The following is a 25,122-nucleotide window of genomic DNA, read 5'->3' as shown; positions in this document are numbered from 1 at the left end:
ACTATACAAACTTCAACATCTGCATAAGCAGAACAATCTCTGAATACATGACTACCAAGTTCAGAATCTCTTGAAAAAATGTCTATATGAAAATAAAGAGATGAATTAAATCCCTCAGACTCAAATTAAATGAAAATTCTAAGTAGAAATAATAAGATGCTAATTTTCCATCATCATCAGATTCAGCTCCCTCCTTTGTAACACAATTCATTAGCTAACTAAAATTAAATTACTAGTAAATATAGTGTTTACTCACCCAAACCATCTCCTGGGTTTCCATCCTGTCCCTCATCCCCAAAGCTGCTGACCCTGTTATGCTGTGACAGGCCTGAGTGGTGGCCTCCTGGGTGGCCCATTGGAGTCCTAACAGAGCTACTCATCTCCTCTACTCCTCCAGAGTCTGGCCCATTCAAAGTCGGGGACTGGACAGGTCTGTGAGTTGGTATAGGGCCACTGAAAAAAGACGCATTATGGCTTCCACCAGTGTAGGCAGGACTGAGCTGCTGTTGCTGCTGCTGATTTTGCTGGGCCATCCCTGGGTGTTGAGGCTGGCTAACCCGATAAGGAAGCCTAGTGACTGAATACTGCTGGGGGAAGGTTCTTCCACTGATTGGATTTGAAGGAAAGGGTGTACTAGGTGGCGCAAGTTGGAAATTAAGAGGTCTTTGGGCAGCTGAGGGGTCTTTTCGGTGGAGCAGAGGATTGGGAAATCCAACTAGGCTTTCTGTCTGTGAATCCAGACTTCGACTTTGGCCTGAGTCTAAATCTCCCTAGACAAAAAAAAGGATAAACACTGGTATAAAAACACCATAAGTTGTACAAGGAATTTATCACTGCTTTTGCAAAATATGTTTTGGGTTTGGGTACAAATAAAACGGACAAATTACTTTTAACCCAAAAAAGAAACATTTAAATGTCAACAACTTGCCTGTTTTTCCTTCATGTCTGTGTTTTTTCTTTCTGGTGTCTGAAGATGATTCTGCTCTGACTTTGAACATCCTTCTAATTTACCTAAGACGTCAAAAACAAAACAAATTAAAAAGACTTACACTGCCATTTCCACATTGCTAGATGAAGGCATAAAATTGGATTAGAGTTTTTAACTGATCTCTTGATTTAGAAATAGAAAGTCAAGGCAAACCATTTCTGATGGGGTCAGAAGGCTCTTTGTCTGGGCTCGGCTGGGCTAGTCCTAGAGGAGAGGGGTGTGCTACCCCACTATAAGGAATGGGGGAGCCTCTATTTGGTGGCTGCAGCAGATTAAAGTTGTAAGCCATGGCTGCTGGATGACCCATGATGCGAGGGTCCACAGCAAAGCGATTCTGGTAACCTGGCCAGGGCAACTTAGGGAGAAGAAAAAAAAATACATTTCAATAAAATGTTTTCCTGTGGTACACAGAAATCAGGCAGGGGAGCTATTGTTATTTTTAATACTATCATTGTGATCATAATAACTGATCAACTTATTTGAAATAGTAAGGACATACATTTACAGATATCTGCAGTGCGTTTTTTTGACACTTTTCTAAAAGAAGCAAACAGTTTTATAGGTTCCTTTTTAAAATACAATATTACACACACACACCACACCAGTGAACTTACATGCAGGGGCATGGGCATGACCATGTTTCCACCATATACAGCTGGAACGTAGAGGATACTGGCACCTGTATGCGGATCTATCCTCTGCACAGGACTAGGTGACTTGCCCATACCAGCTGGTGTGCCACCCAAAGGTGGTGTGAATGCCCGAATAGGGTTCCCCATCAACACTGCTGGGTTTGGTTGGACTGCAAAGAAGTAAAATTGGTAAATTACTTTACTCTTATGACATTATTGTTGTCAGATTCAAAAGTAAATCTGTAGTAATAATAATAATATTAAAGTAAATCTGTGGGAGCATTTCTTAAATAAAATTCATTTTCTAGATTCTGGTTCTAAATTATAGCTATTTAGGCTTAAACAAAGACAGTGCTTAACAAGTTTATTATATCACCTGTCACTATAACAGAAAAAATGATTTAGAAAGCTGTCAAATATGGGTTTACAATTCACATTTATATTGTTATTTAGTAGGCAAATAACAAGCATTGTTATACTTAAACTTGTGCCAGCCTTTTTTCTTTTGCGGTCCTTTGTCCCTTCACTAACCACAACTGACACAGTTAGTTTTGTGTTATTGTCTTTCTGTTTCCTTGCTGTTCTGGTAAGATAATATTTAGAAAATCAAGAGCAGAAAGGCTATACTCACCATATCCTTCAGGTGGGAGATGCTCTGTGTGGTTTGCATGTTTACCCTGCAAGACAATCAGTAACAAAGGTTAAGAGTCTGAATGTGCCAAAAGAAAATTATTCTCACATCACATTGGTAGAAAACAAACAGAATGGAGAATGAGAATTATTATTGCTATTAATGTAATCAGTAATGCAACAGAAATAGTAGATGACTGTGGGTTAGCTTACTTAAAGGAGGAAGATGCTAACAGCAATTCAGTGTGATTTGCTATGATGGTCTTAGATAGACATGATATACAAGGGAAATGACTAGTCATCATAATACAAGGAAAACACTAAAGCGAAGCACAAGCAATTTTGACAGTTATAATAAAAATAAATGTATAATTCAGAACATTACAGAAGCTACGCTGAAATAACATTGTGAAAAGAGCAAAAGTGCCAACTGAAATATGGAGTTTAGCGCACACACAGTCTGCCAAAGCCTTTTTCATTCAGTCTTGCTGTGTTAACCACAGCAAAGCCAATGTTTATGGGTATTTATGGATCTCTAAAATATGTCCACACTTGTGTTGTAGCTAGGCTGCCAGCTTGCGCAGAGAAGCAGCTAAACCAAACCATAATAAACTACAGGAGAGATATCTAATATATTTATTCCACTCAAATGGTTTAACGCGGCAATGGAATGTAAAATGCAGACTTGGCAGAACTGAGTCATATTACAACAGCACAGCAAATGTGAAAATTCTGTATAGCGTAAGCAGGATCCCTTTCTTAAAACAGACTAGAGTCTGACATGTGATAGCAAAGCAGCTTCCCCTGTCACGGTTTCATTGTGCAACATCAACTGAGCAATGCCAGACACTGGATTGAAACTGGTGCCTATAGTCTAGCAGGGCAGTTATTTGATCCAATCACAGATTCACTGCTGCAAAATGTTCTCTGGAACTAGGTGTTAAACATGATATCTTGTACAATAATTTTCCCAGATTGCAGGAGTCTGCTGAGAATGAAAAGGGACCACTGATGAACATTTACTGGCTTCATCCAGAAGACTGAAATTAGATCATGTAACCTAATGTTCTCTTAGTTCTGACAAAAGGTAAACAAAAAGTTTGTTAGCTTAAAGCTTCATTAGTGACAATAGCACAATCCATCTGTCAGTACAGGGGCAGTGTGCTGTACTGTGAAATCCTAGGTATACCGGCGGGGCATGCAAGAAAGACTGAAAAGGAGGAATTTTCCAAGAAATGTCCGACATAAACATATTTTTAGTAAGGGAATTAACATGGGGCAAATTTGAGCACAACTATCAGTCTTGCACACTTGCAGAAAAACACCATCTGCATCAGAAAACAGCAATCTGAAGTTCAGTGAAGCATACAGTATGTCTCTGGCAAAATGGATGCCCAACAATGCTTCAGTTTTAAATGATTTTAACCACAATGTACTTTACAGTTTTCTGTGTTCATTGATGCATGCTGATAAACATCAACCAAGAGTGGAATTTTTTCCCCCACACAATAATCAAACTGTGGAAATGTGCTCTGTAGCTTTCAGACTTGAATCCTAACAACACTACAACAGTCAGGAGGTTAAGTTTTAGAAAAATACTGATCATCAGCAACGGATGTTAAAATGATGCACTGAAGCAGTCGAATACAAGCCAACATCAGAATCCACTGCAGGGCATACTGTCATTATGAAATAAATTAGAACGATATGTGTAGCGTCTACACTGTGTACAAAGACACCAGAAAAAAAGATTTGACCTTTTAATGAAACTCAAACTGTGCATAAATACATATAGAATATTTAGCACATTCTGCATAATGGTGTAATTGCAAATGTTTATCTGCATATTTAGCATAGTTGTAAGTATGACTGTGCAAATAGAAGTGTGCGAGTCTGTAAAGCTGGCTGCTACTGCGGAGCTCCAGCTCATTAGGCCCAGTGGGTGATGGCAGCAGGTTGTCAGCAGTGGTGATTTCGTTAACCTTTACCTCAGTGCAGACACAGAGGCGAGGCAGACATTTCATCCTGACCTAAACAATTAACAGATCTTCTGCCAAACAGGTTATGCTAATATTCTGTTTGGAATAAAAGGACTGGTCATAAAATTATTTCCTGTGGTGAAAATTAAACTGAGTCATCTGTTCAGATATTTGATTTGGATCCACATATGGAAAGCTTTTATAAGTTTTATTCTATAAAAGTAGGTAGCACTCAATTTATTTCTGATAATTTGCTTTCTATTTTGATAAACCAGTGTGTTCTTACCTAACATGAATATTGGATTAGCATTAAAAAAAAAATAAAATTCTACACCATTTAAGATTCTTCTTACGCAAATGGGTCCTAAAAACCTGTCAACACCCTAGGCCCTCTGAGACAAACAATAACACATATATAGTATAAACAATTAGCTTTCAAATATCACTATACAGTGTATTATTAATATGACAACAAATAACATAATATAAAAAATATAAATAAATAAATAAATGTGACAAAATAATAATTATTTCTGCATGCATATTAAGTTAAAAAATAGTCAGTGGAAGAAAAATCCAACTGAGCCAATTTTTTTTTTTTGTAATTTTGTATTTAATTTTGTATGAGTGTTTAACTGTCTTTGTCAAAGGGTAGCTGCTTGTGGGGTCTCGCTTTAGGGCTTCGTAGGTATTGTTGTCACTGAGGAGAGTAGTGATCTTTGTATGGTAATCTGTAGTGTTTAGGACCACGGTGCATCTTCCCTTATCAGCTGGTAAAACAGTGATGTTGTGGTCTTTGCTCAGGGAAGCGACGGCCTTCTTTTCCTGTATTGTGAGGTTGGATGGAGGGACTTTGGCACTGGAGAGCGTGGCTGAGACTTTCATCCTGATTTGCTCTGCTTCTGTCTGTGATAATTTATTAATCCGTATGGCAGATTCTGTGGCTGTGATGAGGTCCACTATGGGCAACTGTTGTGGAGAAATGGCAAAATTGAGTCCTTTGGCTAATACTCTCTTTTCAGGTTCAGTGAGAATCCTGTCTGAAAAGTTCTTAACCCATTTCTCCTGACTGGCATCAGGTGTGTTTTCTTCTCTGGGTTGTGTAGGTTCAGAATGAGGAGTGTGTGTTTTTGAAAGCAAGGTGTGAAATTTCCTGCGTTGTCTTTCTTTTCCTTTAGAGTGTTGGGCCCGCTGAGCCTTGTCCACAAACTTGTAAACCTCTTCTAAGATTGGAGAGGGTAGAAGGGTTTCCAGTTCCTGCAGGGTCTGGCTGATCTTGATCTGGAGGGCATCTATGGTGAAATGGACTTGTCTTATCCTTTCACTTAAAAGGTGATTTTGTGCTCTCTGTAGAATCAAGTCTGCTCTGTAACAACTCTGCTTTGTCTACATCTTAGGTTGAAACGGAGATGGTTCCTATAATCCGCTAGTTTCCTTGATTCCCTTTCATACTCCCGCACCAGTTGAAGGGTGTTCCTCCCAAAATGTATGGCAATATGTCTGTGAAGGTTCTCAGTCAATGACTACGATGACCTGGATGACTGAGAACCTTCACAGACATATTTAACTGTCTTTATTGCATTTTTTTTTTTTAAATCATCTTGAAGCCTACTTATGTTAAAGGTAGAGAGCCATAAATATGACAATGGGAATACACAGCAATATGCAGACAGTGATGGATGTCAATTTTCCACAAGCAAGGAAAAAAAACAAACAAAAAAACCCAAACAAACAAATTATGCTTCTCAGCTCAAATTCAGTCCTCTTAGACTTTGCTCTGTTTACCATGTCAAATGGTCACTGTGTTTCCAATGGTTGAGTTCAAAATCACTTCCAAGCAGGGAAGCGGGTTGTGTTACTATGACAATCAGCAGCTGCAGCACAAAAGTTTTATATCTCACCTCTCATCCAATGAGAGGATGACAGCAGAAACATCTTCAGGAAACTTCACAGACTACCACAGGTTTAGTTAATGTGAATTCTGACTATTTCTTTATTGATAAAGTAACTAAATTATGAACTTATTTAATTGACATGACACATTGGTGAAATTTGATAGGTGTCTGCATTTTCCTAAAGTGTTACCATTTCAGCTCTGTTTATAACAACCATCAGCATTATCATTATTATTCAAACTACTTATGAAAAAAATAGAAATGCAGTATTTTTTCTTTCCATTTTGCCCTCCACACTGAAAAACACCTTACCTTAGGAGGTGACTGTTGCTGCTGCTGGGGGCCCTGCTTGTTGGAGGCTGGCTGTGCATGCTGAGAATGTGGATGATGGTGGGGATGGAGGGCCTGTGAAGACGAATGGTGTCCTTGCATGGGCCTAAGGGCACGAGGGATGAACTCTGGAGCCAATGGGTTGAGGACATAGGTCTTTTTGAGCTCCAGGGCCTCCAGCTGAGCCTTAATCTGCTCGAAGGTGATGCCATGTAGGCTCGAGTTTTCATGGCAAATGGAAATAAAGTGCTCCCAGAATTTTCTGGAAGTGGGCAAAAACAAAAACAAAAAATGTTGAAGATTTTCTTCTAGTCTCTGGTATTGTTTCTTATTTGAATTGAGTGTTTAATGGATTATCATTTGAATTTTTTTGCCTGCCAGTGTTACAAATGACTTGGGGGATAAACATAAAATATCACAACTATTTATAGCAAAGAGGCATGTGCACAGTGCAGAAAAACTAGAGGGAAGAAGGAAAACGAGGAAAAGGAAAAATCTTTCTAAAGCATTGTGTACTTTATTTAGAACACAATGCTTTCCATTGGTATGATTAAAACAAACAACAGCTGTCTATAAAAGATGGCTAACAAACTAATAGAAAAACCCTAAACCCTTGAACTGTGAGGAACCTGGTGGCGCTGTTATACTGTCGTTGGCATTTTGCTGGCACAGCTTGAGGCAACTTCTCACTTAATGTTAAGAGTCATTGTAAACCCCCTAAAAACCTACTAAAAGCATTTTGAGCCGTTTTCTCCTTTAATTTGTCATCTGACTTTAGTTCTCTTCTGTCCTGAAATGTGCAGTCAAAAGAATGTGGCGATATAAGACATTTACATTTCAAAAACAAACTTTTGTGCTGTAGGAGTAGCTGTATCATTAGCAGTCAAGTAGGTGTCAACATTAGGATAAAATGGGAACTGCTATGAGGGAAATGTTGGGCAGGCTATCGATTGTGTCCTAATCTGATTAAATGATGAGTAAGTAACCCTTTAAAAGAAAAAATAGAAAAGGAAAATGGTACTTATTCTGCCAACTGTGCAGACTGTATTTTTTCAGCTCTCATTAGGAAGAAAGAAGTGCAGAGTTTTTGTTGCCGTTTGTGAACTGAGTGGCAATCAGAAAATATTTTTAAAACTACAACACCTTGCAGGTAGAGGCAATCATTTAACCTGTTCAGTTAATAAAAATATATAAATATTGAATAACAGCTTGGCTGGCTACTACACTGACTTAGACATTTTGTTTGCATAATAGCATAAACAAAACATAAGCAAAGACAAACTACAGCTGCTATGGAGACAGCTGCGGAGGTGGGTTAAAAAGATTCAAATCGTACAGAGAGGATCTGGCAGCTAGTAGTGACCCAATTATGGTTTATCAGAGTACGCCATTGCTCTCTCTGTGGTGAAAAATAAGCAGATATTCAAACGTGAACAAACTCGACACTTAACAACTTTTATGCACTTAATTTATCTGACTATCAAACTATCTACCAAATGATCAACTCCTAAACCATTAATATAGTAGTTTTAATTAAACCTGAAACTTTGCATTTCAATCAAACCTTGGCAGTCTGATTTAAAATGCACTGTGCTGGTGTATACAGACAAAATTATTAGTAACCAACAATATGAAAATATTAATTAGGCTATATTTACCTGCAACGCCCAACAGAACATAGCGCGATGGGATCTCCCACAACTGCAACCAAGGACTGGGCTCTGGTGATGGCTGTATTCAACAGCTTGTAGTTGGACAGGAAACCATAGTCAAGGTCCTCTGTTGAGTCCTCAACCAGCTGCTCTTTGCGCTTGATGGCCGTTTGCTTGTGCTTGCAGGTATGCCGTGTACGCACCGTACTAAGGAACAGCACCCGGAACTGTTTGCCTGCAAATATTTTTTTAAATAAAACATTTTTAAGCCCTCTTAAAAAAAAATAAAAAAAATAAATGCTAAACTCAGAAATCTTAAGAACAGAGATCTTTGGAAAATTCTAAAAAGATTTATTTAAAAAGATATGTTAGCAAGACATAACAGTATGACAACAGAAAATATTACAAACAAAAAAAGTAACCCATTTGAAATCAAAATAATTATTAGAAGAAGATTTTAGGAACTTGCTATTCTCCATTTCAATTTAACTTTTCTCTTTCACTATCAAAAAACAAAACAAAAAACCCCAACAAAACACAGAAAAGGAGAAAAAAGGCAAAACTTCATAGCTTACAAGACCTTGCCGAAGACAACCAACTATCAACAATCAACTAAAGTTGTGGCCGAATAAATTTCTCCAGTAGCTTATGTGACATTTATTATATTACTGGAACCTGAATGAATGGTAATTACCGTGTTTATAAATGTTTATTAATAAGTATACCTGTATTGCCTGTTGAAAGAAACTATTGAAAAACATTACGTAAATCTGTTAAATTCAACTACTAACCACTAACTCGAGTTTTTTTCCGTGTCCATGTGTTTCATGTATGATTAATGAGGGAGCTAATGACCTGTGGAAAGCAGCTGAATGTGATACAAATGAAAGCTGCGTGAGACCGACACAGAAAAGAGACTTGGGGAAAAAAAAGACTTATTGTACAAATCATATTATGAAATCTTCTTGATTTCATAATGTGAGACACAATATGAATACATTCGAGCTACACCCAAGATTGAAGGCATTTGTTTAGTTTGTCTCCTTCATTTTAAGCAACATTTCAAAGAGAAAAATAGGAGACAACCTTCACAGAATCAAGCATTTCTGCTTAGGGATTTATGCTCTGAACTTGTTTATATTGTTTGTCTTTTCGAATGCCTTACCATAGATATCTTTAATTACGATGATGTTTTAACACTTGCTAACATAGAATACTACCAAAGCCATCGTAAAATATCAGCTCATTAATTTAAGATATTTTCTTTTTACTCATAGAGATGTATCACCTTAACACATGACACACAAAGCACAGGATGTGCTAGTAAATATTTGTTCCTCACCTTGGACATTGAGCACTCTTTCCACGCTGACCTCAGGCATTCTCTTCTTCCGTAGCTCAGCACGAATGCGGAACACCTGGTCAGCATATGGTGACACCACCCCAATGCTGCCTTCATCCAGCTTCCCCCAGGCCACTGGCCACTTTTTGCGCAACTCCTCCACCCGTTCCACGATCTCAAATACCTTTGGAGAGACAATCAAGACATTTGGATTTAGGGTCTTCTTTAAACAACTTTTTAAATAAAAATGTATCCCACTTACAAAATAAACATACATAAGTGTTATAACATAGCTGTAACTGTAAAAACTAAACACAGGCTTGCAAAACAATTAATATTCATTTAAAAATACAATTTTAACATGAAGCATCAGTCCTGACAAATAAATAAATAATAAAAAGTAAAATGTTAAATAACTGGACTGAGCTATATTCTCCAACACCTTCACGACTGATCTTTTCTACAACCACTCTAAGGTGATGCTACCTGACAATACTGATCTGGACTCATGCCTAATGAAATGCTTAAAAATCTCCTTTTTTAAGTTAGCCCAACTACCATGGCTGAGGTGTGCCTTCTTGGTAAAACTGTGATTCAGTTATATACAATCCAAACTTAAATTTTAAGGAAATGAGACTCCAAAGCAACAGAAAAGAAACCAAACATTCACGATAAAACCATAACTGTGACAGTTTGCTGTGTCTGCAGCATTTTGAAGACCCCATGAAATGTGTATTTAAAAATGTTGTTTAAAAAAAATAAACTATTGGATAGATATTGCCACATCTTTAAGTTTAAAAATTCCTACAACTGGCAAACTTTGATGGAAATAATTTTCAAGTTACAATTTTAGAATTAAGAATTCTGTTATTAAAGTTGAAGTGGTTGCTTTTTCAATTTTCACTGAGCTTAGCCCTAAGGGTAGAGGCTTTGAACAGACTCTTGCACAACAGACATAAGATGTATGAGCGTGTTTTACTCAATGTATACTATTTCACCATGGGTACTATATCAAACAAACAGGAGGTAATTAATGTGGCATTGAGAACAAGAACGATCATTGCTTTAATTGCTTGGAGCATGACAATAAAGGCTTAGGGTCCACTGAAAACCTAAATAAGAACCCATCCAAAATTCGGACTCAGTAATTTATGCTTCATGTGTTTTAATGTAGGTCTAAGTTGGTATCACATTTGAGTTTATGGGTTTCATCTCAGGAATAAAAGGCAATGTGCGTGACAAATTGCAATGATTTGCCAAGGCAAAGACTGGTAACAACTTTAATTTCTATGTAATTCAAATACAGAATGTTGAGTGTATAGGTCCACATCTAACAATCATGCATAATTATGTCTCTGTAAAAATCAGACACTAGGCTAAAGTGCATTTTTTACTGCCAAAGATTACTCGACTTTTAGTTATTTTTGTATTGTATTATATTACTCTAACCAGCTAATGTGTGAAGTTGGCAACTATACTGGTAAGAAACCATTTCTTGATCTTTTATTTTAACTAATTTTTTTTTATCTCTGAATCAGAGTTTTTACAAAGCATCCTTTTTTGTAAACATGCTTTTGCACAAAGCTCAGTTACGGCACTCTGAGTTTAAATAGGTGGAGTTCAGGGGCCATAGTGAGTAGCAGTTTATATGTTTTAGAAGTGCATAGAGGCCAATACACAGCGAGTATAATTATACACATAAAACACAGGAAACTGGTTTAAATATGCTTTGGGTTGCATTTAGTACCAGTCCAGAGGGGGTCATTATGCCACTTATTTAACACCTTGAATTATTTAAACTGAACCACATTATTTCCATAAGATGTTAATAAGACCAAAAATATTTCTTGAAGGCTTTAGATGTACAAGTGCCCCGGCCATACCTCAGCATTGTTGTAGTAGGCAGTGCTATTCTTCTCCTGGACATCTTCTCCTCTTGCTGTGAAGAAGGTCAGAGGGTAGAAGTCCTTATGGGAGGGCTGCTTCCCACTTGCCATTAGCTTCCCATCATAAAACAATTCTGAAGTGTAGCTTTACGAAGGGAAGAAGAAAAGGAAAAATAAAAGAGTGACATGAATTTGGAGGACAATTGCTTGATCTTGGTAATTGTTTTTAATTTTTCAAATATATGTTCACAAAAACTGATATTAACGTGAACCACATGTCCTGCATATATGATTCATGCATTCCTTGAAATTAAGCTTTACTATAAGGATGGGTATTTGTTCACTTTTGTCATGATCGTCAAAACGTGTTTGGATCAAAATGGAGCAGTATTGAAACTCTACTGTGCCCAATGACAATACAAACTTGCCTTATGTACAGAGTATGCATGTTCATGGGTACAATGTGTATACTACCAGTACTAGTGACAACTTAAAGTATAAGTACCCTGAGGTACCCCTGAGCAAGGTACCGTCCCTACACACTGCTCCCCGGGCGCCTGCTTAGTGGGCTGCCCACTGCTTCACTGAGTGAATGGGTCAAATGCAGAGAAAAACAAGTAATTTCCCCATGGGGATCAATAAAGTATCCATTATTATTATTATTATTATTATTATTATTATTATTATTATTATAAAAATTAAACAAACATTTTGATGAGAGGTGATCCTTTAAGCTTCAAAGATGTACAATGAAGACAACTTTGTACTTGCTCTCTAATTGTCTGCCACTAGTATTGATTTCTAAAGTGATCCAGGGAGCATGAAGTTGGCATGAGGCTGTTTGTGATTTTATAGCAGCAACAGAGTTAAGCCCAATAGAAAGATGCCACTGCAGTGGAAACCCAAGCTCTCTATGATCAAAGAAGGATCACTGGCAGGCAAACCATGGTTAAACCAAGATTAAATTTATGTAAATGTGATCATCTACACATGTAGCTGTTTATGAGGTCCAATTTGAACAGTGAAGGAAAGCCATAATGGATGAAGACTGCTAGACCAAAGATCTGTAACTGAAAAAGGGTGGTAAAATGGACCAGGCCCAGAACATGGGAACGTGTAACTATGCTGCCCAAAATTGAGTCTCAAAAAGTGCAGGTGCAGTCTCTGTCAGTAGTTATGACTGTGTTGTAGAGCAGAAACTGACCAGTAGATCAGCTAACATAAATCTTAAGTTAAACTATTTTGGGATAATAAACAAGTACAACAAGAAGAAGTAAAGAGCTAAGTGGTCTGAAACCCAGATACACATATGTGGGCACAAGTTGGTCCTAGAATTCTTTCTACTGAATCGCTTTCAGATAAATGACGCTACCCCACTGTGCACCTGTGGAGTGATGTGACTGTGTATAGACACAGCCAAAGGGCATGGCTTAGACAGTTATTCCTTTTTTCCTTCAAACTATAATATCATGGATATCATGCTGTATTATGCTTAATAAGATGAATGAGGCACTATTCTGGCAACATACAACACTAAGCAGCAGACTTACCAATGGTAGCAGAGCAGGTTTATTTTTCTGTAATGATGTCAGGCAGCAAGCCAATAATAAATAAATAACTGTGTACCTGTGTTGAGATGGGGGGTAGCAGTTCATTTTTAAGGTGTTACAGTAACACAACAGCAAGAAAAGACTGCAAGAATTTTGGTTATGGAGTTCCAAAAATGAGTTATTTTTCCATTTTGATGGCAGCCAAGAGTAATTAAAGTTGCAAAGGACAAATCCTTTTTACTGCAAGATGGAGCCACAGCAGGAGGACACAGCAATGGAGACAGATCACCAGCATGGCTGTGGAGAGCTTAACACTGAGCCAGCTAGCAGGTGAGTTGGTTCCCTGAGCAGCAACACAGTTAACTGTCTAGTTATCCACCTGCTGTCTAACATGGTCCCTTTGGATTGAGGAACAAACTTTTCGACTGGCCAAAGCCTTAATGTCTCAGTAATTAGCAAAAATCACCAGGTCAGTTTAACTGAGAAATTGCAGCACAAGTCAGCTTGTGTCTGACATATATTCACTCAGTAAAGCTTAAGACCCCATCCCTCTCAGCCTCTTCAGACAGTACTCAAGACAAGGTAGCAAGGGAAAGCAGGCACTTACTTGATGATAGCTTCATGGGAGCGGTAGTTCTCACAAAGGAGAATACGACAGGGGAATTCAGGGGGGTAGTGCTCATACAGTCGATCCAGCAGGGACACGTGCAGGTTGCGCTCCCGTGCAAACTCGCTGTACACAAATGGACTGAGCTGGAAATTGAAGGAGAGGACAAAAAGGAAAAAAAAAAAAGATGTAGTAGTAGTGAAGGAAAGCTATGGTAGTTATAAAATTACACCCAAGATATTTCACACTTCCCCTTCATTATTTTTCCTCTTTAATGAAGTCCATCAAAGCTTTTCCGTGTTGACCAAATATCTAAATAAATCTTTTGTTATTGGCAAGTGACATTTTACTGCTGACAGTCAGTGAAATTGTATACAGTGTTTGATTGTAATGTAAATTAATGATGATGATAACTTTCTGTAGTGATCTATACAGGACAGGAAAGTCGACAGAAGAAAGCTGAGTGTGACTGGGAAAGAAACATATGGATGCATTGGTGGACACTGTGTCTTAATACTGTTTTTCTTTCCTCCAAGAAATAGAGAGATCAAGTAATTTAAGCACAACTCATGCTGCATCTTCATCCACTTCACTACCGGTAATCCTGTGCACCGTCTTAAAACCAGCAGACGAGGAAATTAGGTTTTAATTCCTTGTGTTGGCTTAGAAAGCTTGACTGACATGAGTTTATATTTTGTTTTTTGTGGTTGAAGTGGTCTCTAAAACCACAGAGCCACAGTAGCTGCTGCCTGTTCCTTTGTTTTCTGAAGTAGGTCAGATAAGAACCTAATAATAAGCAAAGTGCAAAATGGTATTACTATTCCTTGATGTCCCAGCTACCATCTGTAGTTTGTTCCATCTCCTTAAGTGTTTTGACTTTGGGCTAAAGAAAAACCTCTTCAAGCATTTGAGACCCCAAGACACTATAATGTAGTTGTTGTTATTATATACCAATTCACAAAGCAGTATAGATACAGTTAGTCTTTAAAAAGGGCCACTTTTGAGGCTTCTACAAGCTCAAAGTTGAATTCTTACTGTCTTTGTTTACCTGCATGTGGTCTCCGGCCAGCACGATGCGGGTTGTCTTGCTAGCTAGAGCAAAAGGCATGATGGTTTCACACTCCATGGCCTGGGCCGCTTCATCCAATAGGATATGAGTGAACAAACCTATCAAAACAGACAAGACACAAATATCTATTCACCTGTACATATATTACAATTTCACTGCTTCAAAATTGCTCTTTATTCCCACTTATTACGATATACTTTTCTAATAAGAGCATAAAGGTGAAGAACTTGCAGCATTGACCTTTCTCGTTGAGTGGAAAAGTGGACACACATCAAGTCAACACTGTCAACAGTTCTAGGCTAATGTTGATCTTAAATAAAATGTCTATCTTTGGTTTTCTGTTGTTTGTAATGTTGACTCCATTACTTATTAATTTAAAAAAATCTTACATCAATAAAATCTTACAAATTTGTCACACAGAAACAACAAACTTTCATGCTCTACGACCAAACAGTTTTTTTGTTTGTTTGTTTTTTAAATCTCTCTCACATACTCTTCATTGGTGTCCTTTATATTTTTTTTCTCCCATTGTTTTAACCAGTCTTACAACTTAAAGGCAGGGTTCCGTGCACATACAAATGACTGAACTTTTAGTCTAACCCTGCCTTAAAAAGCTCTAACAGAGGTCGGCAGAATGAGGGGAGAGGGATAAAACAGCATGGCAAATGAGTGCTAGAACAAGGAGCAAGGAAGAGAGGCTGAAAAACAACCAGCAAACATCCTCTAAAGCTACACTATTTCCACAGAAAAGGACATGCAGATATGAAATTTGACAGTGGGAAATAAAAAAAACTGACAAAAAAGTAAACAAACAACAACAAAGAAAAAGGGCCTGGCAAGAAAAGAGGTGGAGCAGTTTAATTTGAAGCAACATTCAATCCTTAGTATCAGCCTTTGAAAATGCAAAAAGCCTGCAAAATATTTTTTGCAGGCTTTTTTCCCCCCCCAACTACAAAGCCTGAAACCAGTGTTATCGCCTTTAACGCTGTATGCACTTCACTGAAGCATAGGCTGGCACTGTTCCCTGCAGTGATCCTGATAAAATGGTAAACATTTTGATACAACAGTCCATGCACTGCACACAGAATGTGAATAAGTAGGTTTATACAAAGTATAACTGAGAAATGTCCCATCAGAATTATAAAGTCTATATCTTGTAATGTTTCCCTTATTTTCAGTTAATAAAGGAAAAAATGCTTGTTGCAGAGGTTACAAATATTCTAAATAACTACATGTAACTGTGCGTTAAACAATACACATAAATAGTCTCTGGCTTGGCTTTTCAATAATTAATTTAAAATATGAATTTGGATGCATGATAGCAAAGTTTCAGTGTTTCACTATGCAGAGAGCAAAATGTTAGTGAAAACAACTTTAGAAAGTGTTGCTAAATTTTCATTTTTCCTCGAAATTTTCCTCTTATTTGCTATAAACTGACCGTGCGAGTCCTACAACATCATCTGTACATGCACTTAGAGTTTATTAAGCAGTGGAGGGAAATTTAATTATCATGGAGTGCTGATTACCATAACATGTGAAATTAAAAGCATGTATAAGACAAAAAACATTGGCTGTTTGTCCCGTTATAAAACCAAAAAAGGGACGAAAAGGCCTTAAGATGAATAATTTCCTTATTATACACTCAATATTTTGCTATGCAAAGAGCAAACATGTTAGAATAACAAATATAAAGTTATGTGCATGTCAATTGACTTATAATACTCAAAAATGAGAACATTTTCTCAGGCAGATGAGTAGAGATTAGTTGCGGTGTGAGAGGGAAGAAAAGATAGTCTTTATGAGCATCAGATGGTCAGAAGCACAAATGAATTTATATGGTGCTTACCACTGCACTTTGGAAATGCCTCAGAGAAATTATTCACAAATTCATTTGTTGCAGCCATCAGTCTCTGGGCTAATAATTGAAGTTTTTGAATTTGCACAAAACCGTAGTAAGGGAAAGAAGGAGAGTAGGGTAATAAGGAGAGGTGAAAGAGATCAGAGGCACAGAACTGCAGAAATTATTTGGTAGAGAGATTACTCTTCAATAATAAATGACAATTTCTTCTACTCACACGCCCAGTCTCGCACATTCTCCCTTTTAGTCTTTTTTTTTTTTGGCTCTTTTCACACTGTAAAAGTGATTTGAAAAGTGTGCAAGTGTGAAAGGGTCTTGGAGTGCGTAACTAAACCTACAACACAAGCTTTGTAACGAAGCTCTGAAAGCTGTGTGGAACTCCTCCATCAGAAGGACAGTTTCTGATCATCTACTTGAATGTGTTGTGGCATAGTGTGATCTCAAGGAAGGGGAAACAGCATTTCCTGACATCCATGAACTTCAGTCAGTCATTGACTGCAAAGGCTTTTGCCACCAATTACTAAAATACCCCCTATATTTAAAATTATGCTAGATTGTCCATCGTTTCTTTGCATCTGAAACTTGAGGAGTGTGTATAAATAATAGTTGTAATTGCTGAATGGTTAATGCAATACTTTTGTTGAATGTCTGCCCTTCAAGCACATCAGTGGTTTGATTTACAATCCACTTGGGTGGTGGATTTTAAATCACAGAAGGAAAGTTGCAAGAAAAAGAAATACAAATCCAACTTCAGTTAGTTATGGGCCTAACTGTATATAGAACTTTGCACAGTAGAGAAAAGTAATGCATCCAGGCAAAAACATGCTGTGAGGGCTGCACAAATTAGTAGAAGCAAAGAATGTCTGTTTTCGCTGGGAATGGGATTTTTGCATATCATAATAACAAAAATTTGTTAAGATATATAAAGGCATGCTAAACAATACATGCACAATGTCTACATGCCAAATCCCATACCTAGACCATGAAAAAAAAAGCAAAGTCATCAAGCCAAACATAAAAGCCTAAACATCATCTTTCGGGGGACCTGTGTTTTGGGTGCGAGATTTGTTATCGCTACTTAGAAGACTTGCTGGCTCCCAAGTGTCTCGTTTCCTGGAGATTTTCATCACCATCAACCAACAGGAGAACAGGACAGATGAAACGTGGGGAGGAGGGCTAATGATGTAAAGTACATTAGAAACAGGCAGATGGTGTTTCCAAGCAACCGACAAAGCCCCCTCCGCTGACACATTAGTGTCGGTTATTAGCCTGCACTGACAAATTGGTTTGTTTTCCATGTCTTTTACATAACTTAAATGAGTTCCAACCCTCTATAAATGGTGGGCCCCTACCAGCAATGGTTGTCAGAGTCAGTGGGGATGACCAAAGAACAGGAAATGAGAGTGACTGTGTTCTGTTTGCATACATTTACAAGCCTTTAAAAAAAGTGTGCACACGCATGCTCACGTGCTGCAAGACATTTTAGAACATACTAGAAAACTCATTTATTAAATTGCTGAAATTATGGTTTAACCATTCTGGGAATTCGAGCAATTTTTTGTTGTTGTCGTTTTTTACCATTTCTCAATGATGGGTTTGTATCTTGAACCCATCCGCTGGAACGTTAAGACAATATAATTACACTGCAAGCAAGACGCAAGTAGGCAAACTTCTTCATGGTACTCGTGCACGGGAGAGAACCGGACAAACGCCGTTCCTTCGCTTGGCCCCAGTTGCTCTCGTCCGTTCTCCCGATACAAATCTAACACTCAGCCTCAATTATTTAATCAGCAATGCAAAAAACAAGAACAATCCTGAGTTAAATTAAGCCCCATCTCACACACAAACCACACTTCAGCATTCATTCAGCATGTATGTCTGATATATAATGTGTCAGCTACTCTGGCTGGCAAGTTTAATCCAAGTGCAAATACTGGTATGCCAAATAAAAGCTGCTGAGAACAATGGCTGCCTCAACCAATAGGTCAGCGTGACTTAATGGTTTTTTTTGTTTGTTTGTTTTCATACGACTTACCAGGCTCCAAGTCAAGCTGGCAGAGGTACTGGGAGGTGCTGAGGGTGACCACCACCACGCGGTGCCTGAGGATGTCCTCCCTTGTGGGCATCTGGAAAGTGATGTGTGTGCTGGAGATGAGACAGTACTGCTGGACCACTGGGTGGACCGTCTTCACCCAGCGGTTCCTGAAGTATACCCTGGAGTGAGCAAAGAAAGCAGAAAGATCAAGAGTTACAATCACAAAAAGCAAATACTCAAGTCTCAGTGTGAATGAAACTGTTAATTTTCATTTAATTTTATATGTTTTGTCTCACTTAAAAGCAGATAGACTGGAAATGCTTGTAAAAATGCATGACTGCACATGATATCTGATGTGCACCTCAGACTGAGCGCAATCTTATCCACACAGAAGGCTGCCAAGAGCAGACCCTTTGGACATACTTTCTGCAGTGGTGGACTTTCAACTCTGCCCCTAAATATTCAAATAACTTCTGTATTGACTGAGTTCACTCAAAGCAGACAAGTGGACCCAAGAGGAGGAGGCTCCAATGCTTATGGAGGAATTACACTGGAAGCTCTAGAAATCAGACCGACTGCTCATGTGAAACAAGTCATTTGATTGCCCATATGGTCTCCAGGCTTGTGTGTGAAAACACAAACACACAGCCTAACCCCAGCCTGGTCAAGGAACACACTGATTCCATGTCTTTGGTGACTTCTGGCACTGCTGAAATGTGATTAGAAGTCAATGATGCAGTATAAGGAAGCTGTCAGTATCTTTGAGTGTATATCTGCTGTCTTAAGGAGTAGTTCGAAAAGCCGGAATGTTCATGAGGTCAAATCCCTCAAGTCAACAAACGTCTGCTTGTTACCACTGCAGGGCAGAAAAAAACAAAACAACCCACGTACATGGATGTATAACTCTGACTATGTGCCCAATAACATTCATCTAGTTAATGTCTAGTTGAGTTTTTATTGATGCTATCCAGCTAGAATGGTCTTTGCTGACATATAGGGCAAAAGGTAGAAATACCAGTCATTTTAGAAACACTTATCACTTCTGTAAAAAACACCCAACCCAAAGTATGTAAACTACAGAGATGTGTAATACATTACTAAAACTGTTTTTATTTATTTACCAAGAAGATGAACACCTGTACCTGACAGGTTTTTCTCAGCATCTACAAACACTAGCTTATGTGGTATTATTTTACAACATAAAATTGCAAAGAGACTTAAACACTTTAAAATCCAATATATAATGCTCCCCCCGGGGCACTACAGCACGTTTTATCTACTGTACATACTACATGCTACAAAAGAAAACGAGAAGCTTGTTTTGCCCCTCAGCCATCTCTTGTTCCGTAGGCGTGTTTCTTTACCTGAGAGGTCTGGCATGCTGATTGCCTGCTTCAAAATAAGGATGAAGGTAGTCCTTAATGTAAAGGTCAGCCGCACTGTTGGAGTGGGTGCAGATCAGGACCCTGTAGAGACAAAAGACAAACAACTGTAGGCATGAATCATCATACGCAGTTGCTGAAACACTGTATCGATATCTTCCAAAACCAGCAGCAAGAATAAATTATTACCAGGGTACAGTGGCACATAAACTACCTTAAGAAATGGTTTCACTTCATAAGTTTTTTAATAAAAAGTTTATAATGAAGTTGCATGGGTTTTTTTTTTTTTTAAATAACAAAACAGTGGTTGTGAATCCTATCAGTTCATTTTGATTAATAGCACTTGGCTTTCCCAAAAACATAGTATAACATTATTTTTGTATATCTATACCTTATCTATAATATTTCATGATTAAACTGCATTCACTAATGCTATACAAATACAGAAATATAAGGAATAAAGAAAAGGGATTTATTTCATCTCTATACCATTCTATTTTCAGTAGAAACCTTAAAAAGTAAACTGATATTAGTATCCGGGACAGCAAACCCAGAGCTGTTCACCCTGACAGCAGTAACAACTCCTGTTCATAATTACACTTTTAAACATTCATGCAGCATCACAGCTAAAGATGTACAGAGAAAGCTTCCAATATTAAATACGGTAATTCACATCTTGAGCACACCTGACCAGGGTCGATATACGGTCTTGTTAACGTTTTTAAAAATATGGTGAGCCAGAAGCACTAATCCATGGGCTCACCTCCCCTTGTCATAGCTTTTAAAATATCTATAATTCATCTTAACCACAGAATATTAAATGTATTCAGAGTGAATTGAGGAATGAATATTATATTGCTACACATTTTCCAAGGCTGTTTTCTCTCTTGCATTACACATACACATCCTGGTCTTTCTTATTAAAAACCAAAATGGTAACTTTTGTTAGGGGACACTGTCCGAGATATTACATTCATTTTTTATAAAGACCAGGGAACCATTTATGTGCTTGTGCTACATCGGTTTGCTTCTAACACGGGAAATTGCAAAGTTTCCTGTGGGTATCTACACAGGGAGGGAGCTTACTAATGATGAAAAATGCCAATGGAAGAAAATCATACACTGTTTTGTTGTTATACAACACTGTGTGGGCCACTGAAGTGACATAGCTTGATTGATCACAATATAGTTGGCACGCACTTCCATTCTGGCCCTGAAAATGTGTTGCAATCAGACTAACCATGTGCATCAACCACACATTGACACAAATTCGTCCAAATGACCAGCAGAGTTTGTCTTCAAGTGATATGGCCTAGACAATACAAACCATAGACAACTACACAGCACAACACAGGCTCCAACACACGCACAGACACACACCACAGTTTGACACTTTATAGCACTGTGATTTCTCAACTTTAAAAAGGTCAAACCCAAGGCAGTGACTGCCACTGAAACGAAAACGGCGGCCACTGCACAGCCCAGCCCCAGGATACATCTGTCATTTCTTTTGACTGAGCTCCCCTACTGCATTTATAAGTGATATTAACTTGATTCACATCCACATTTCCCTTTCAAATTTCCCTACAAATACCCCATTGACACTTTATGATACATAGCAGGGAGTATCAGTAATCTGCAAAAACGATTGCTTGTGAGATCAAGGTTGCTGACTATATTTATATGATGGTGATTGAAACCATTTATTTGTAATATTTCACTAATGTTTATCAAGTTTGTCTTTTAACCAGTGATGAAGCAGAGGAAACTTACTCAATGACAAAAAAACAAAACAAAGATTAAACGTAAGATGTAGGGAAAAAAAGTTCTCATATTTCATTGTTAAAACATCATTTAGTTTGCAATTTTGTAAATTACACCAGTGCCTGCTTTTATAAATCGCTCTGCTGTACCGAATACAAAAAAAGATATTTTATTCATTTGTATATTCATTTAGCTGTGCCTTTAATTATGCACCATTCGTCTTAGGTTAATTTTACTGACAGATGTGATAGTATTTCTATAATTTCACAGTGAAAGTGGAGTAAAAATACAGTCCTGCTGTGTTATTCAAATTATAGCCTCCTTATCTTAGCTTTAAGTATTACAAAACTTGACTTTATATGTAAAATGCAGTACTTGGGCTTTTTACAGTTTACTACTCAATCATCAGGCGGTTACTGCTGGTATGGCAACCAATGTAATACCTTATGTTATTAGTTATGAATCATTTAGTTAATGTAAGTCAAATGTTATTGAAAACTAGCGACTATCTACTTGGCACTTCACAACTACAGTTTGAAACAAAAAAAAGTGCTCCATCTATCATTGTAAACATTACATTTAGAACTTCATAAACATTCATTCACAAATACAAAAGAAGCTGAGAGTATATCAGGGATCTGGGGTGGGCGGAATCCTATCTGTTAAAAATAATTCAATGTATCTTAAAAAATTAACATGCAAACAAACAGAGAAGAAGATCAAACGATCACAAACCACAAACAGAAAAGAAAAGAAAATGATCGCAAACCTGCTGTGGTCTTGGCGGAGGATGTGCTTTACAGCCTGTGCCAGGGTGAAGGTCTTGCCGGTACCATAGGGCCCAATGATAAGAATGGGGGGCAAAGGGATAGAGATGGGTGTGGTGATGGCCAGGATGGCCTCTTTCTGTTTGGCATTCAGACGAGGATCCAACTGCTCATCCCACTGCCTGAGGGCGGAAAGAGGATGGAGGCATTTTTTGATGACCAAATCAACTGTTATTATAAAACATTTCAAACTCAAGCATTCAAGTAAAATACTGCACTATAAACAAAGATTACTTTTGAATATAAAAAGGCAGTATGCCCATGTAATTATTTTGTCTATGTCCCACTAAAAATAATATAAAAAGATCGAATGGAAGATGAGGGGCAGATGAGAAAGGGGGTAAGAAATGTGGGTTTAAATGTTTTCAGTCTCACTGCTACAGCTGTGTCAAAACAAAAAATGAAACACCAGGCCTGCCTTTACAAACATTTGGGAAAGTATGGGTCATTCCAAAGAGCACAATGAATTTTGAGTGTGGTATTGTAATTGGATACCAGAACCTTCATGATATTTTCATGGACAAGCAGCTGCATTCAAGTCTTACATCACCAAGAACAGTACAAAGCACCAAAAAGTGTAAAGCACTCCATCGCAACTTCAGCTAGCAGTCTGGGACTGTTATCTCCACATCACCTTCACCAAACTATAAAGTTTGGCAGAGAGGGGATAATTCTATGTGGTTATGTTTTGTTTTTTGGGGGGGGGGGGGGGGGGGGGGGGGGTGGCCTGGGCCCATCAGTTCCATTGAAGGGAATTGATAATGATTCATTTTATTGAAGGGTCTTTTACGTTTCATCATGACTGTGCCCTAGTGCACAAATTAAGGTCCATAAGGCACGGCTAGACCAGTCTGGTGTGAAGGAGCTTGACTGACTTGTGCAAAAAGTGCAGAACTCAACCCTACCAAACACTGTTAGGGTAAACTAGGAACAAAATTGTGAGCCTGGGCTTCTTGTCAAGCATTAGTGTCTGACTTCACAAAGGGGTTTCTGGATGAATGGTCAATAATTCACACAGACAAATTCCAAAATTTTGAGAGCCAACTCAGAAGCAGTTATTGCTGCAAATGGAGATAAATTCCATGCTAATATCTATGGATTAAGAATGGGATATCATAAAACCTCATCTAGTTGTTATGTGCAGGTGACCCAATGTTTGCCCATATCCTACTGAGAATGGAGGGAGAAAAAAAAAGTAGTATCTTTCAGTTTAACTGTTTTTGTCCACTACAGACGACATAATGAATAGGCTGGATCTCAGGAGGACAGTTACAAGTTTAAAAAGGAAAAACTAAACACCCTGCACATTTCTCTTTTTGATCAATTTGTGTTGTGTTATGAAGTTGACTCATTAGACAAACTAAGACATGCCAATGTGTCTGATGGCCAGGTCAAATTAAGTCATATATCATGCAAGTTTCACAACTGCATGAAACTAGCTCTCCAGAGGAAACATGGTACGGAACGTGTCTGAATGCATTTCTATGAATGTGCAACAAACATAACTTTTCAAATTCCATGTAGTTTTAGAATGACCAGTAAATATTCACAACTAAGCAGTTGTAATTTGTGTGCTAAACAAGACAGAAAGGTAGGAGAAAATGATTCACATCTGATTTGATACTTGTGAATTACTGTAAATGTAGCATGCGTGCATGTCTCCATGCATCACTATCATCATTATGGTGACTGCATCGTCAAAAGCTGTGAATCCCCCAGAGTCAATTGATTGAACTCCAGCTGAGAGATGCTGTAATTGGGGGAATGAGAGAAATCTCAGCATTTGCACAAGTGTGTGTGCGTAACAAAAAGGGATGCATAACATTAAGGAATATTCTACAAGTTACAAACAGCTTCAACTCTTGAATCCCAACAAGACTTTCTATACAAGCATTTTGTTTTGTTTCCTTCATACCTTACCTTGATATAAATAATTAGGACATGCCAATCGCTGACAGTCAAAGCAGACCATTTATTATAAACCAAAACATCTGACTTATTAAAGGTAAGCAATTTGTAATGGAAAGAAATTTTAAGACCAAGTCAAGGCTCTTTCACTGAAATTCTTTGATTTGGTTCTTAAGCTCAACTGTGCAGAGAGCTTCATGGAATGGCTGATGAGCAGCGACCCTAAAATAATCAAGCACAAAGCAAAGTTTTGATGTGGTTTTATAAAACACAGCGCCATTGGACTCTAGAGAAGTGAAGACATTTTCTGGAGTGAAGAATCACACTCAACGTCTGGTAATCTAGTAAACGGGTCTGGGTTTGGCGGTTGCCAGAAGAACAGTACTTGTCTGATCGCACTTTGCCAAGTGTAAAATATGGTGTAGGGCGGTTTATGGTGTGGAGTTGTTATCAGGAATCGGGCTTAACCCCAATAGTTCCAGTAAAAGAAAGTCCTTATGCTTCAAGAATACAAAGACATTTTGGATAATTTCATGCTTCCAACTTTGTGGGATTAGTTCTAGGATGGCCCTTTCCTAGGGCTGTGCGATATGACCAAAATCTCATATCCCGATATAAGACATCTATCGATATAAATAACGATATAAATCACAAAAATTTAACATTTTCTGTAAATTCTGTGAATTTCGGGCAGCTCGACTTGCGTGAAGTGTTTCCAGCTGGGCGTCATGTACCTGGAGTCGAATGTTTTAACCGATGCATGACACTATACATTTTTAGACATAAGT

General features: G+C 38.0%; 1 protein-coding gene across 1 annotated transcript in view; it reads right to left on the bottom strand.

The window, feature by feature from the left end:
* The window catches only part of helz (helicase with zinc finger), a 47,432-nt gene that overhangs the window by 3,930 nt on the left and 18,380 nt on the right, over window positions 1-25,122 (bottom strand). The window contains exons 16-29 of the mRNA XM_080302793.1: window positions 22,369-22,548; window positions 19,818-19,919; window positions 18,454-18,632; window positions 14,540-14,658; window positions 13,492-13,637; window positions 11,332-11,479; window positions 9,449-9,632; window positions 8,113-8,341; window positions 6,437-6,716; window positions 2,252-2,297; window positions 1,603-1,790; window positions 1,142-1,343; window positions 925-1,011; window positions 257-766 (exon numbers count right to left, since the gene is read on the bottom strand). Coding sequence (XP_080158919.1) covers window positions 257-766; window positions 925-1,011; window positions 1,142-1,343; window positions 1,603-1,790; window positions 2,252-2,297; window positions 6,437-6,716; window positions 8,113-8,341; window positions 9,449-9,632; window positions 11,332-11,479; window positions 13,492-13,637; window positions 14,540-14,658; window positions 18,454-18,632; window positions 19,818-19,919; window positions 22,369-22,548 — 2,600 coding nt within the window. The remainder of the gene's footprint in view (window positions 1-256; window positions 767-924; window positions 1,012-1,141; window positions 1,344-1,602; window positions 1,791-2,251; window positions 2,298-6,436; window positions 6,717-8,112; window positions 8,342-9,448; window positions 9,633-11,331; window positions 11,480-13,491; window positions 13,638-14,539; window positions 14,659-18,453; window positions 18,633-19,817; window positions 19,920-22,368; window positions 22,549-25,122) is intronic.

The sequence above is a fragment of the Astatotilapia calliptera genome, chromosome 6 (genome assembly GCF_964374335.1).
Source record: "Astatotilapia calliptera chromosome 6, fAstCal68.1, whole genome shotgun sequence".
Lineage (NCBI taxonomy): Eukaryota > Metazoa > Chordata > Actinopteri > Cichliformes > Cichlidae > Astatotilapia > Astatotilapia calliptera.
Note: the sequence above shows the minus strand (reverse complement) of the source record. Positions and strands in the feature narration are given on the sequence as shown.